The following is a 16,992-nucleotide window of genomic DNA, read 5'->3' as shown; positions in this document are numbered from 1 at the left end:
GGAATGAGATTTCTTTAGTACGCCATGCTGTCGGCCACTATGTTGAGTGGCCATCTTGTCTGATCATTCCTTATGATTCAGATTTGGTAAGATATTGACAAACAATTATATTTAGTGATTAAATTATTTTTCATGACTAACATGTGTTACTTTCATGTTGAAGCTACTTAAGAAGACAAAGAAGCAAAAAAAGAATGGTTCACCAATACCTAATGCCCCAATGACACAAGAGAAGTCTCATCATTCCCAAAAACTTTCTAGTCAAAATGAAATAGTGTCAAGTAAAGCTAGTGCCCTGATACTCTTCAAGATTCCTAGTGGGGTTCATCGCTTTCTTAAGTGTCTATTAACAACCGTGAAGTATGTGGAGCCAAGTTTCATGGTCAAAGTTCTTATGGATTTCGAGATATTAGGTCATGAGAATGATTTATATATCTCACAAGAAGATATAGTCTACATTGGCTTAATGGAAAAGATTGGAGCATCAAGTATATCGTTATATATCAGGTATCAAAGATTTTTAAAATAATTATAAGTTTGTAAATAACTTATTTTATAAATTTAATAAAGATATATTTTTTTATGTAGGATTTTATACTTCCAATTAGTGAAAAGAGATATCAGTCACTTTTTTCATTTTGTTGAGCCAATTTGGTTATCAAATGTTGGATCCACTCAAGAAGAACGAGTTAAATGGGTATCGAAGCGTATGATTGATTCAAATCCGGGTCAGATGTGGTTGTTGCCATATCATAAGAGGTAAGATTTTTAATTTTAGTATTTAGTTAGTGAATATATATAATATTAATAATGAAATGTTTTTTGTGTTTCTGTTAAATAGCATTGGATGCTTATAATAATTGATTTTGATCACCAATTGTACTATTTTCTGGATTCTCTTCACAATTTTTGATGGACTCAAAACTGGTATGTTTAAAAATTTATAAATCGCAAGCGCACGAATCGTTCATATAGAATAGTGATCGTGTAAGCAAGGATGTCGAACCCAAAGGAGTTGTCTAAAATTGAAAAGAAAACTATTTTAAATCAAAATTAATAAATTCTAACCTAGTTCCAAAGATTGGTGAGAATTTGTAACAATAAAAATAAAATAAAGGATAATAATAAAGAAAATAAAGACAATATATAACATAAATTAATAATTGTAAACAAGGTGGTAAAATAAGATTATTAAGATAATAGAATCCACAAAATACAAGTTCAATAATATTTATAAGTACATTGATTCCCAAGTTTTAGTGATAGTTAAAATAAATCAAACTATCATTTTCTAAATAGATTTATAATTTTAAGCACAAATTATTTCTAAAAAGATAAGATTTTTCTTCACTTTTCAAAGTTATAATTTCAAAGCATTTAGTGTAAATCAACCTAATGAAATAACAAATAAATCAATGAACATTATTTATAAGGCAAAACATAATATTTTTGTTCTAAGTATGGATGTGTACAATTTAATGACACGTCTTATACAAAGAATATTATGTATTTGCACTAATGAAGAACAAAGTTTAAATATATGCTAACAATCCAAAATACATGATATTTAAGATGAAAGAAGATATTTGAAGAAGAAAATTCCATAAACTTTGTTGCACAAAATGGGAAATCAATATACAAAATAAACACTATCTAGTTACAAATTGTTTCATCATCACCTTAATAATCTTAAAAAGATTAGAAACTCATAACTAGAATAGAAAATACAAACAAAGAAATTACAAACATAGATAGGAAAATTTGGAGGAGAAACCCCCAAAATTTCCTCTAAAAATACATAGAAAAATAACCAAAAAGAAGATGAAGATGAAGAGAATAGAGAGGTTTTGAATGTGTAGAAATTATGGTATAGTAACCTCTCTCTAAAAATGGACACCCTAAATGGTATTGAAATACCATATTTATAGCAAAAAATGAGGTATTAAAATAATCAATTCAAATTAATTAAATTGATTAAATTAATTGAATTAATTATAATATGGCCAATAGGGATAAATTCTAGGGTGTAATTATGATGTTTTGGGTAAAATATGTAGAAAGTGAGGTAAAAAGTGGTATTTTTGTCATAGGGGACAAATGGTACAAAAGCATTTTTGTGGGCTCAAAAAAATGGCATGCATGGGTGAGAGGCTTTGGGGCTGCTTTATGCTGTTTTGGCAGGTGGTTGTGGTCTGAAGTGGGCGTGGGGAGCAGCAGTGTGGTAGGCGGCTCATGGGTATGGTGCCAAGCGTTGGGCCAAAGTGATGGGCTGGGCAGGAGGCCCATGGTGAGGAGAAGAGATGCTGAAGTGCTGAAGTGATGAGGAGAAAATGGATGTAGCTGGGCGTATGTTGACCGAACAGGAGCTGTGTGGAGACTTGCTGCTGGGTCACGTGGAAAGCAGCTGGAACATTGTTGAAGGCAGCAGGCGTGAGGGGAAAACTGGGCCAGGCGGGTGGCTGACGGGCTGGGCTGCAATGCTTGATCCATGGCATTTTTAAAAATGTCATTTTCCCTTCTTTCTTTTCCTTAAAAAATGCCAATTTCTTTCATTTTTCTTGGCTTTTCAAGAGCACAAATACACCAAAATCCCTAATAAAATAAACATAAATTAAATCAAAATTAAATATTTTCAATTATCCAATAAATCATATTAATTCACTGAAAATATTAATTATAACTTAATTTATATTTAACATTTAGGCTTAATAATACCACATTTTTTTACCACTAACTTAACAATAATAATTCAAATAGTTAACTACAACATTTTACAACAAAATAACTATAAAAACACACAAAAATCTATAAAACTAAAATAAGCCTAATAAATTCAAAATTACTTAAAAACTTAATAAATTACTTAAAAACTCAAGAATTAAGCAACAATTAGCACATAAAAAGTGGTAAAATAACTCTATTTTATAGAGTTATCAATTTTCCACCAGATGAAATTAAATCTCTCATTTCTTGGTAAAAATCTAACCAATTAATTTTATACTCTTAAATTTATTTAAAAATTAACAACATCTAAATGTTTACGTTTTTATTGCTTAGTGTCTTTCAACATTTGCGCACAAATAATGCGAAAACTAAGGAAGTCGTCAATCATTACAATTAGTACAATGTAGATTCTATGTTATGAGGATGATGAAAGACTTCGTGACAAATGAGTTTTCAATGCAATGGCTAACTAGTAACGTAAGTGAAAATATTCATCATTAAAGTTCTAGCTTTACCTCAAGATTAAGTATATTAATTCAACTCATGCAATGAATTTTTTTTTAGTGTGACGGGAGGAACTCTTACACAAAGGATGAGATCAATGAAGTACGTGAAGAATGTGCACAATGTGTCATGGATCTGATTAGTACTACATAAGTCCACTCACTTTTGTTAACTTAGACTTTTAAGGAGACACACTTACAATGTTAACTTAGACTTTCTTGAAGATATACACACTTTTGTTGTCTAACTATAGTTTACAATGCTTATATGAGTCATTTTGTAATTAACTCAAGACTTGTTATTTTGGATACTTAGTTCAAATTATAGTATTTTATATTACTTTGATATTTGTTTTGTTTTGTTCGGTTTGTTTGTATAAAAAGCAGGATTTGTTTTGGGCATAATACACTTTTTAATAAAAAAAAACACCATAAGTCGGTTCTACTAAAACAAACAATAGATGTCTACACCATAAGTCGGTTGGGAACCGACTTATCATGTTTTACACCAGAGGTCGGTGTGCCACATTGACCTACCATGATTTACACCAAAGGTTGGTTGCTAATCGACCTACCCTATTTTACACTAAAGGTTGGTGTGCAACCGACCTACCATGTCTTACACCAGAGGTCGGTGTGCATCCGACCTACCATGTCTTACACCAGAGGTCAGTTTAGCGCCAACTGACCTACCGTGTTTTTACATCATAAGTCACTGCATGGGAAGTTGGTTCCTAACCAACTTATGAACATTCAGAAGTCGGTTTTTAACCGACTTATCATATAATTTTTGAAGTAGTGTCTATATATAATGTATTTATAATGTTTGTTATTATTTAATATGAATACATATTTAGTTAAGTTATTAAATTAACTAATAAAAAAACATGTTTTCTTTATAAATATAAATAATAAAAATTAAGATTATGTATTAAATATTATTAAAATAATGATATTTATAATATTTGAATTTATATTAATAAATAAATATCTATTTTAAGAACTTTTAAAGGTATATTGGGTTAAATATTTGTAATATTTCGTTAAAGTTAACAAAAAAATCGTTAAAACCAAGAATTTATGTTATCTACACACTTTTTATATAGAAGATATATATATATATAATATTTTAATTGTAATTGGATTGGATCGGTTCTTGATTGGATTTTCACAGTCTCATTTGCCAATCGATCCAATCCAATTAACATCCAGATTTGCAAATCCAATCCAATTACAATTGGATATCCAAATTTTTGTAATTGGATTGACTTGGATTGGTTCGAGATAATTAGATTGGTTTAGATCTTGAGCACCCCTACATTTAATGACTCCCCACATGAGACGTTGTAGGTCAAGACTTCTAACGTCTCTCACTAGAAGACGTTAGATAGGTCCCACATCTCCTAATGGGAGACGTTACAAGGAAGCTTAAATCAACCTAAGTCTATTCCAATTTACAACGTCTTCCAATATTTTTTATGACTTACAATTGTAGTCTTACACAAAAAACTTTCAATGTCTCCCCCATTAAGACATTCAAAACTCATTCTAACTTTTAATACATAGGAGTCATTAATAGAATAGGGAAAGGGAAACGATCCATGAACGGAGCCAGAAATTTTTTTAGGGAGACAAAGTGTAAGTAAAAAAAATTGGGAGGGGGGGTTAAGCCCCCCACCTCTATGACTACCTCCATCCCTGAAACGATCCTACTATCGATCTATTATGGTGTAAAATATATATTGAGTGAACATTACATATATATATAAATATACTTATATGAAATAATAGTTTTTAATGATTAAGGGTCAGTTTGGAACAATTGTGTTGTTGCAAAAAGTAGATGTGTGCAATTGTGCAATAGGGAAAAACATGTGTAGATGTGGGAAAAAAACTACTGAGAGATAAATTGTAAACTTTAAAGTGTTGTGAGTTGGAAAATTTGTATCAAAATATTTAGTAAATTGTATGATTTAAATGTTGTTAAATATTGAACTACCAAAATAAATGTCATATTTATTTATTCTTTTGTCAAAACAAATTTACACATACTAAATAAATTTCAATATAAATATTGTATATATTTAAACATATTAAAATTAAATATGTTTTTTATAAGATACTAATAAAGTGATCATCAATACTGGGATATTGGTGGCAAAACTATCCAAATTTTTGTAAGTGTGCCAGATAATAAATATTCAATTTTTTTTTTATAAATTATCATTTAAATTATGGAATGTAAAGATAATATTATAATGTATAATAAACTCTGATTAATGTGGTTGCTAATATAAAATTTTACTAAAATAAAAAATATTTAAAAAATTCTAATAAATATAAAACTATATTTATATTTTTAGAACAAAATAAAAATTATCTAAGATTTAAATATTGTTTATTTTATTATTATATTAATTTATAATGAGCAATATAAAATAAATTTAGATAAAAAAAAACACATTTATGATTGAGTTTTTTTTCAAAAAGTAGTTTTTAGAAAAAGTTAAAAGTTGGGTTGGGTCAACTTTAACTTTAGTTGTATGTTCTACATGCATTATTCAATAAGTTATTTTCTAATTTTTACCGAATATTTTTATTATACCACTTTTTCATAAAACTTTTAGTTTTTATAAAATTTATACCAAACAGGTCCTAAGTTTTCATGGTAGTAATATTTTAAAAAAAAAAATTATAGTGATTTTAGATGATGAGTTAACATAATTTATTACATATTTTTAGATGATGAGTTAAAATTATTGATTATTAAATAGCTAAAACTTATACAATTATATGGTAAACAATTGATGTAATAATTATTACTAATTTGTATAATAATCGTGTGCCAAAATAAACTAAAAATCAAATTAAGAATGTGTGGCAAAATAAGTTCATAAATTTCCATAGACGTAATAAACCGAAAGGAGTATTTACTTGAGGAGCTGCTGGGTCTCAACTTGATTATATATACAAGACTCCAAAATGACTATCAACAATTCTTACCATTAAGATTATGATTATAGTCATTCTTAATCTAAGTTTTAATAATGGACTCTTAGAACATTACCACCAAACCACTTTGAAGATATATATATCTTTAATATTATACTTAGTCTAATTCAATCATAATTAATCAATAAAGCTAATAATTAAGTAGGCAATACAACCAGTAACGGAGCCACTTTGGGGTATAGTAGCTCCTAAATTTATATATATTTATATACAAATTAAACTAAAAATTATCGTTATAGTCTAAATTTTTTTTAAATTATAATAAAACCCCTCCTAAAAATTAAAAATAATATTAAACCTTAAGAATTAATTTCAGAATCCGTCACTAAATACAATCGAGCTTAAACAAAATTTAGATAAATATATCCATATAAATAAAAGAATATTGTTAATTACCATTAATAATGTCGGGTAGATATTTTCAGGTAGGTTTTAGTATTGGGTCTCACATAAACACCCGTAGCAATGTGAGTAATGATATGTGCACTTAAAATATGCACACAAACATTATATACAGTGATGTGGTACTAGTTTTTTAAAATAATGAGTCTCAATTTTAATGAATGTAATTCACTAGAATAAAATATCATATCACTATATATATATATATATATGGGAATTCTCCTATGGGGGCTTTACTTTAAGCCCTACCGGTGGGACTCTCAGTGTTCTCGACCTGTGAACAATTTTTGGCGCGATTTTTTTTATGACCATGTATATTGTAGCTATTTAGAGCATCCTGCAAATTTTCAAAAAATTCCGAATAGTTTATAGTACCGAAAATTAGGTTCAAACATGTTGTTGTACGCGTGACTAATTTTTTTTATGCACGTGGAAAACGACATGTTTGAACCTAGTTTTCGGTACTGTAAACTATTTGAAATTTTCTGAAAATTTGCAGGATGCTCTAAATAGCTACAATATACACAGTCATAAAAAAAATCGCGCCGAAAACTATTCAAAGGTCGAGAAACACCGAGAATCCTACCAATAAGACTTAAAGTGAAGGTGAAGCCTGGATAAAAATTGTATATATATATAATATATAATATGTAAGTGCACGTCTCATTACTCGTACCAATGCTATAAATAAAAATATATTGGTTTGATGCAAAAACAAATAACAACAATGGAAATAAAGTCAAAAAAAGAGGACAGAGCGGCCATGCGGTTTGCAGGGGTTATGATTGAATGAAGAGGGAGCAAAGTGCATGCAAGCTATAGAGAGTAGAGAAGAGGAATGGGGCACCACCACGCCAAGCCAACCACTTAACCATAATCCTACATTTTGCCATTTGTCACCACTAAACGTACACATGAAGATAGACAAGACAAGGCCTAGATGTGGCTACCTCCACTTACTTTTGTGACAAGATTTGGAGAAAAAAAGGAATATAATCTTTGGGTAGGTGAGACTTGAGACTGATCGTTTTGTATACTATTTTATATATTAGTGGTGGTTGATTTATTTATTTAACTATTTATTAAGGTCTTCCATAACATTATTGTTGGAAAGGCTATTTCCATGAGAGATCTTGATACGTGGCCTTAATTCTTACACTAATTAAGTTGTTTAGTTATCTCAATTGGTTTTATTGATTAATTACTAGTTTATTAATAAGTGATACATTTATTCATTGTTCATTGTCAATAGATTATACTACACAATTTGCAATAATTTAACTAGATCAACTACGTATTAATAAGAGTGTTGTTATTTGGCATTTTAAGTTGTCCAACAACAGATGAGTCTTTATTTATGATTGGTTAGCGATGTTTCATAGTTCTTATTAAAGTCAAATGTGTGAGACTCCATATTGGATTCTATCAGTAGCAGTATGCCACCTCATTGTGGTGTTGGTCACTAGTAATGTCAATTAGCAATTTTCTATTAATGATGCATAGGAAAGAAGAGTATAGTTAAAGGGCATCATTGGTGTCCAACACTACAAGCATGTAGCATACTATTATTGATGCAATATAATATCAGGTCTTACACATTTTAATTTAAAATATTATAAAATATTGCTAATACCAATTATAAGATATCACCTCATGTCGGTCATGTTGTACACCTTGAGGTCCCTCAAATAAATACCAATTATAAGATATCACCTCATGTCGGTCGTGTTGTACACCTTGAGGTCCCTCAAATAATAACATTTACATGAAAGTTCATTGAAAGGGGCGACTAGTGTAAAAAAAATATATCTTATTACTATTACTATAATTTTTTTTACTAACAAAACTTAACTTTGATTGGCCAAACTAGCTTTAATAATGTTGAGGGTATTTAATGGTTGAAATATTCTTAATCGTTATAATATATATTATGACTTCAACACTAATAATGTTAGGTTTACAATTTGGAATTCTTTAATCCTTATAGTAAATATTATGATTACTTGAACTTAGTGTTGCATATGTATAGAATAGTATGCTCAATGATCTTTCATTTTCTAGACTTCAATTTCAATAAGTAATAATGTTCTTTTTTCTTATTAACCCCGGCATGCTATGCTAGTCTAGATCACTAAGAACTTAAAACTGGTTCGACTAATACTATAATGTCCTCATCCGATGTATTTCTTAACAAATGAATCTTTAGAGGTAAATAAATGAGTGTGTATATATTAGTGATGATAAATTTATTATCCTCACATTCATATATATAAATTTATATATATATATCCGAGTGGTGTAATTGAGCACAAATGTAAACCACATAAAAGCAAGACTCTTGCACAAGCTGACAATTGTAAAAGAATGCACATATATATTTACATATATATATAAATAAATATACGAATTGATGATGCATTAAAGGAGCATTAAGAAGTTAGACTAGTGTTACAAAAATAATATCATTACAATTGTAACAGCTATATAGCCACACGAATATATAGTAATAGTATAGTATTAGTGCTATACCATTATATTAATGATATAAATATATACTAAAGTTACACGGAAAATCAACGGGCTCATGAGGTGTCGCCATTTGAATTCATACAATATATACATATATCATTATAGGAATAATAATCACTCAAGAACTAAAAATAAAAAAATATTAAGAATAATATATGTGAACACATGTTGTATCTCATCTGCAGAAATTTCAAATAGTATAATTCTATAAAGAGAACTATTATATGGCCAAGTCAAAAGTGGAAGAAACACTTTAATTAATCCTATAGGAGAAGGAGATGAGAGGGAATTAATTCATACACATATATATATACATATATATTTATATATATGTGTGTGTGAAGACAAGAAGATGGGAATTGAACAAACAATCCCATCATCATCACCCACAATATATGCCACCACCGTCACTATACCACTCTACCTCCCCACCACTATGTCACGCCACTAACCAAAAATCACACACAGACACGTTCCCAATTTTATGTCATTTTCGATATAGTATATTATAGTATATAATAAATAATATTTACTTACTATTATAAGCCACAAGATAAGGGAAGCTACTAGAAAGTGCGTGTAACGAAATTAAATTCATATTAAATTTTTGGAAACTTTATCATAGCTTCACATGCACAATGCCTATATAAATAGAGACCCTCTTACCTTAAACTTACAACCATCTCATCACAAGTACACACACCAAGTACTACTATAATTACTACAAAAAACTGCCTAGAGCAACTTCACTTAAATCTATACTTTGATATCAATTCTGTTCATCACTTTCACCAAAAAACTAATTAGCTTGGCCACATTGAGCTCTTTATAATTATTCTGAAGCTTGGAAATGGCTAGCACCAAGGTGATTGGTGTGACATTCTTGATTTTGCTGCTTCTGGACCTCTCCTTAGCTGCTAGACAATTGAAGGCAAGTAGAGGTGGAGGAGGTGGTGGTGGTGGAGGAAGAGGTGGCGGTGGCGGTGGCGGTGGTGCCCTCGGCTCGGGTTCTGGCTCGGGGTATGGCTCTGGGAGTGGTTCGGGATATGGTAGTGGGGGAGGAAAAAGTGGCGGTGGAGGAGGAGGTGGGGGTGGTGGTGGTGGTGGCGGTGGAGGAGGAGGAGCTAATGGTTCGGGGTCGGGTTATGGATCAGGATCAGGATATGGTAGCGGGTCTGGTTATGGAAGTGGGAGTGGGATCGGAGGTGGGGGAGGTGGCGGTGGCGGCCGAGGAGGAGGTGGAGGTGGAGGCTCTGGAATAGGAGGTGGGTCCGGTTCAGGGTTCGGAAGTGGGAGTGGATATGGAAGCGGCAGCGGCAGTGGTAAAGGTGGTGGCGGTGGTGGAGGTGGTGGAGGCGGTGGTGGCGGCGGAGGAGGTAGCTCCGGAAATGGTTCGGGCTATGGTAGTGGGTCGGGATATGGTGAGGGATCTGGTTCGGGATATGGTGGAGACAATGGTGATTTTTCACCATGAAACACAAATAATAATTAAACTTATGGTAGTTTGTCTTTCTTTTTAGGCATAGCCATTATTATTATTATTATTCAGTGTTAGTAAAAATAAAGTTGCAGCAATCGATTAATTCACCATCAACTTTATTATGATGCTTATATATGCAGCAGCATAATCTTAGATGGTGAATCAACGTTGCTTGCATGGGGTGTATACGTACTTACGTGCGTGCATGTTTTTGTGTTTGGTGTATCACAAATTTCAGTTACTTTTGTATTATCATAATCATCGTACAAATTATTAAAATAAAAATATATAAAAAAAAGTCTTGTTTTTTTTTTTTTGCTCTATTAAATGATATAATTAGCACACGTTTTCGATGTGTGGTTTTATGTGAATAAATTTATTCTTCAAATATGTAAAAAACAGGTAGTAAAGTCATAATATAAATATAAATTAACTAATGAAAAATGGGCATTATGAGGCTTTAACTAACTAATATGAAGTGATTGCTGACTCAACACATTCATGACTATCATTATAGTAATAAATAAAACTAATAAGTCAGTAGATTTGTGTACTTATTATTACGCACTTGAAAAGTACACCAAGCAATAGCGATAAAGGTTATAAAGGTCGCATATTAACTCCACGCCACTTATACGTTGCCTTTGACACCACTCAATAAAATGTTTGAAATTGTATGTTGCTAATAAACGTCATTCTTTCCTTCCTTAAAAAAAACGTTATTCTTTCCTCAAATAAAAAAAAGCAAATAAATAAATAAAATAACCAATGAATATGCATATCTTTCGTTCGTTGCTAAAATACAGTAAATTTGAAATAAAAACTTTTTCAATAGTATACTATAATTGTGTCAAATTTGACATATATATACTAAAAGTTTATTAATGAGTAATAAATGATTTTTTTTCATTTATAATATTGTCATTAAACATTAATGAGAGATTTTAATATATATTTTAATTACAATATTGCCATTAATTATTTTTTAAAATAACAATCACTAATAATAGTTACTTTTTATATTAATTTGTTCCTTAAAATGTTATTGTGTATTTGAGCACAATTATAAATATTTTAAATTTTAATATTTATTCATTTTTTTGGGCAAAATTTAACACTTTTTTTAATCAACAGGAATTTTTAGAAAAACGTTTCGCCACAATCTCCAAAATTATTATTAATAAACGGCAACAGTATTTTTATCACTGAAATTTTTTTGTAAGCGAAAAAAATATTAAATTGATGAAATCCACATGTCCATACCAAGTAAGAAACACGTACGTTAAATTTCATCCAGTTTTTTTTCTTCTTTTCCAAGATTTTGGTCTAAAAATTGTGAATGTGTGTGCGTTATTCATGAGTAAAATTTGAGGCGAAAATTTACTTTTGATACTTATCATCCTTACAAAATTTACTGTGAAACATTTCATTAATCATCAACTATCAAGTGATAAAACTAGATGACCAAACAATAAATTATTCAGAGAATTCCAGATAAATCAAACTCATCAAAACAATATGCATTTAGTTTTCTAAGTATACCAAAAATTTAGAGATTAGTTAATAAATACACACATTCACCATTAATGCTTTCCCCTTGAGTTAGTGTCATCTCTCAACCTGAAAAACATCTCCAATGGATTAGAATTTCAACTTGATTAAGATAGTTTTTTTTTAGAGCATCATACTACTGCACTCAACAAAATTATTCTCAATACACTGTATATTTCAAAACCCCAACCACACTCTATATGTCGTGTATTTAAGATATATACCAAATATAGAAAAATAAATTAACATAGTTATTGAGCTTTGAGTTTGGATCAAAAGAGTGTATGTAAACTCAATGAGCTAGTCACATAGTTTTGTAATGTGTGTCCAAAGAAATCACCTATTTATTTAAAAAAATAGCATCATCCATGATTTCTAATAATACCATTATCATGCTTAAACATATATAGTTGTTTAACAATAAAGTGATGCATTTATACTAGTCTACATAATTTATTTCCAACATCGAGTCCATGCTTTTTGGTGGGACTAAATTAAGTTCAAGCTATTCATATACAAGTATGAGTTTCTTACCCAGATTATTATCTCCCTAAAAGAGTTACTACTGTTTAATTTTTTGAAAATATTATTTTTTTCTCGTATTAGTTACAATTTTAATATTAATACCAATAAGTTAACTAAGCATACTCTTAGTTAACTTTAATATTAATACCTCGTCCTCATCCCAAAGAAGGAGGCCCCATGTTATGCTTCGAACTACAGACCTATTGCTTTATGCAATGTGTCTTATAAAATCTCATCCAAGATTTTGGCAACTAGGCTCAAGGATATCCTCCCAAAGGTGATCACACCAACGCAAACTGCATTTGTCCATGGCAGGTCTATTCACGAGAGCACAATGTTGGCAAATGAGATTTTACACTCGATGAGCAAGAAAAGAGGAAAGGCAAGTTATTAGGATGGTGAAACTAGACATGGCCAAGGCTTACGACATAATGCATTGGGAATACATATCAGAGGTGCTGCGAGGTCATGGATTTGGACCAAAATTTATTGAGTTGATCAGCAAGTGTATTTCTATATAACAAATCAATGTCATGCTCAATGGAGGGGAGGTAGGCAAAGTCTATCCAGTGAAAGGCCTTCGTCAAGGAGACCCTTTATCTCCGGCATTGTTTGTTCTTGTTGTTGATGTACTCTCTCGGATTCTAATGGAAGCTGAAACTTTGAGTAAGATCAAAGGATTCAAGACTAGTGGAAATAGACCAATTGTTTCTCATTTAATGTTTGCAGATGACAGTGTTGTTTGGGCGAGCAATGTTGAGAAATAGCATTTTATCCTCTGCTTTGCATCTAGAATCTGTGCTGGTATATTGTATCTAATTGTGGAATGCTTTGTCTGTGGTCCCAAGGAAGTTGGTTACAATGATTAGGAAAAGTTATTGTTAGAATATTCCCACAATTTCTGTAACAATATTTGTCCTTTGTATGCTGTACGTGAGCCTCAACGGCTATACACTTTTTGTACGATTTTGCCTTTTTGGCCTATAAAGGAAAGCAATCCAGCTCTGTATTCTTTGAGCTGAGTATTACAATCAAATATTCTCTGAATTTTAACTTGGTATCAGAGCAGCCAGGTTCTTCCATGGCAAGTCCTGACAATGGTGATCAGACCCCTGCAGCAACTCATACAGCAAGCTCCCAAGGGAATAGCTCTGATGTAATGGGAAACAATGCTGGCAGACAAGAGGCATCGCCTTCTCAGCTTCCCAGTCCATATCCTCAACATTTCAGCACATTAAATCAACCTTTCTCTCTCAAGTTAGATAGAAATAACTATACTCTTTGGAAAACAATGGTTTCAACCATTGTTAGAGGTCATCGTTTGGATGGCTATCTGACTGGTACCAAAATCTGTCCTAATGAATTTCTCTCTACAGGTACAACCATTGGAGAAGACGGATCTGGAGCCCCTACTACTCAAATCAACCCTGAATTTGAGCATTGGATCATTAATGATCAATTACTCATGGGTTGGCTCTACAGTTCGATGAGTGAGTCGATTGCAACAGAAGTGATGGGAGCCACGACAGCTGCTGGCTTATGGAGTGCTCTCGAAAGTCTCTATGGTGCGTATTCAAGAGCAAAAATGGATGAGTTTAGAACTCTAATCCAAACCACAAGAAAGGGGTCAGCTACAATGGCCGAGTACCTGCGGCAAAAGAAGAATTGGTCGGACATTCTGGCATTGGCAGGAGATCCTTACCCAGAACCACATCTGGTAGCAAATGTTCTATCAGGACTTGATGTTGAATACATCTCTATAGTGGTGCAGATTGAAGCTAGGCCTAAAACAACTTGGTAGGAACTCCAAGACATCCTGTTAAGTTTTGACAGTAAGATTGAACGCCTCCAAACCCTAACCAACACCAACAAAATTCTCAATCCACCTGTAGCAAATCCACAGGTCAATATGGCTGCAAAACCACACACTCCAAGTCGAGGCAGAGGCTCGTTCAACAATTTCAATGCAAGCCAGAGCAGTGGCAGATTCAGTGGAAATCGAGGAAGTTATGGTGGTCAATCTCGTGGTCGAGGACACATAAATGGGAACAAGCCAACCTGCCAAGTGTGTGGAAAATTTGGTCATTCGGCTGCAATTTGTTATCATAGATATGATGAAAACTTCTCTGGCCCAGATCAAAGTGGAAGCCAGACTCAGTTTAAGGCAACACCGAATGCATTCGTAGCCACTCCTGAAATCGTGGATAGTGACGCCTGGTTTGCTGACAGCGTAGCAAGCAACCACATCACAGCAGATGCAGCAAACATGAATCAAAAGCAAGAATATGGTGGTAAGGAGATTGTTACAGTAGGAAATGGTAATAAACTAGCTATTTCTCATATTGGCACTGGCTATATACAAACCGATTGTGGAAGATTGCTGTGTTTGAATGAGATGCTCCATGTTCCTAATATAGCTAAAAATCTCATAAGTGTTTCTAAACTTGCTGCTGATAATGACCTGCTCATTGAATTTTATTCTGATTGTTGTGTTCTTAAGGACAAGGTAACAAGGAAGGCTCTGCTCAAAGGAGTGCTTTAGGAAGGCTTGTATCAGCTCTCACTTCCCCAGAAAATCATCTCACCACCATTGCAACAATCTGTCTCTCCAACCCTCCATCGATTTCCTTCCAACAAATCAAATGTTTTCTCTGGTATAGCTGTAGCTAGTAGAAGTCAAGAAACAAACTCAAGTACTGATAGTTGTTTAAATTCCAAAATAGATGTATGGCATAGGCGTCTTGGCCATCCCTCTTCAAAAGTTTTAAGTCTTGTTTTGAAAAACAACAATGTAAAAATTTCTGCCAATGAAATGAAATCGTTTTGTGATGCATGTCAATACGGGAAATCTCATGCTTTGCCTTTCAAACTCTCACAAAATAGGGCTAAAAATGTGTTAGATTTGATTCACACAGACCTATGGGGACCTGCCCCAGTTGCATCAAATATCAATCATAGATACTACATACACTTTGTAGATGATTTCAGCAGATTTACATGGATTTATCCATTAAAATTCAAGTCTGAGGCGCTAGATGCATTTCTTAAATTCAAAGCCCTTGCTGAAACAAAATTTGAAAGGAAGATTAAATGTCTTAGATCTGATTGGGGTGGTGAGTTTAGAGCATTTTCTGAACTTGTTAACACTCATGGCATTGAGTTTCATCACTCATGTCCTCATACATCCGCCCAAAATGGCCGCGCTGAACGTAAACACAGACATATAGTTGAAATGGGGCTTACATTACTTGCCCAAGCACACATGCCACTTAAATATTGGTGTGATGCATTTCACACGGTAGTGTATCTAATCAATAGGCTACCCACTGCTGTTTTATCAAACAAATCTCCAGATTATGATTTCATGTGTTCCAGATTATGATTTTCTTAAGACATTTGGCTCATCCTGTTTTCCCTGCCTTCGACCATATCACTCTCATAAATTCCAGTTTCATTCTATAAAGTGTGTGAATCTTGGTTACAGTGAAACATACAAAGGCTACAAGTGCCTAACTCCTACGGGTAAGGTGTACATCTCTCCCAATGTTGTTTTTAATGAGCTTGAGTTCCCATTCAAACAAGGATTTCTAAACAATTATCAACCAGCCACACCAGTTATTGTTCATAGCTCTACATGGTCGTCCCTTCCTAATCCTATTGCTCACTCATCTTCAGCTGACACAAGGCCAACCGCTCCTGCATCCTCTCCTTGCACAGCTCCTACTTCTGCATCTCCACTACCTGGTTCAGTTTCTGATTCTGAGAGGGGAATTACCGAGACTCCTGAACTGCCAGCTGCTTTTGAATATAACTATCAGGTACCTGACTATGAATTTCTTACCTCTCCACAAAATACAGAATCAGAAACTTCACTAGCTCAGCCGCAAGAAGTAGCTCCATTACAGTCTACTCACCCGATGGTTACAAGGGCCAAAGTCGGGATTTTTAAACCCCGATTATTTCTCAGTCACTCAAAGTTTAAAGCTTCATTCAATGAGCCTCAAACAGTTGCAGAAGCGTTGGAACATGATGGTTGGAGAGAGGCAATGAATGCCGAATATGCTGCTCTTAAGTCTAACAACACATGGACACTTGTTCCACCATCACAGAACTTTAACTTGGTGGGAAACAAATGGGTTTTCAGATCGAAGTTCAATCCCGACGGCACTTTTCAAAGGTTTAAGGGAAGACTTGTTGCCAAAGGATTTCACCAAAGACCCGGAGTGGATTTTAGTGAGACTTTCAGCCCAGTAATTAAGCCACCCA

At 32.7% G+C, this 16,992-nt stretch overlaps 1 protein-coding gene across 1 annotated transcript; it reads left to right on the top strand.

Annotated features, from left to right (window-relative positions):
* Positions 1-9,834: 9,834 nt before the first annotated feature.
* Positions 9,835-10,959, top strand: LOC133797869 (putative glycine-rich cell wall structural protein 1). Its single transcript, XM_062235960.1, has one exon. The coding sequence runs from the start codon at positions 10,021-10,023 to the stop codon at positions 10,642-10,644; it is 624 nt and encodes a 207-aa protein (XP_062091944.1). The 5' UTR covers positions 9,835-10,020; the 3' UTR covers positions 10,645-10,959.
* The last annotated feature ends 6,033 nt before the right edge of the window (positions 10,960-16,992 follow it).

This window comes from Humulus lupulus, chromosome 8, assembly GCF_963169125.1.
Source record: "Humulus lupulus chromosome 8, drHumLupu1.1, whole genome shotgun sequence".
Lineage (NCBI taxonomy): Eukaryota > Viridiplantae > Streptophyta > Magnoliopsida > Rosales > Cannabaceae > Humulus > Humulus lupulus.
This window is presented reverse-complemented; position numbering and strand designations above follow the sequence as displayed.

What these genes read in the sequence shown, in the direction of transcription:
- LOC133797869 (XM_062235960.1), top strand. Translation starts at nt 10,021, where the DNA reads ATGGCTAGCACCAAGGTGATTGGTGTGACATTCTTGATTTTGCTGCTT.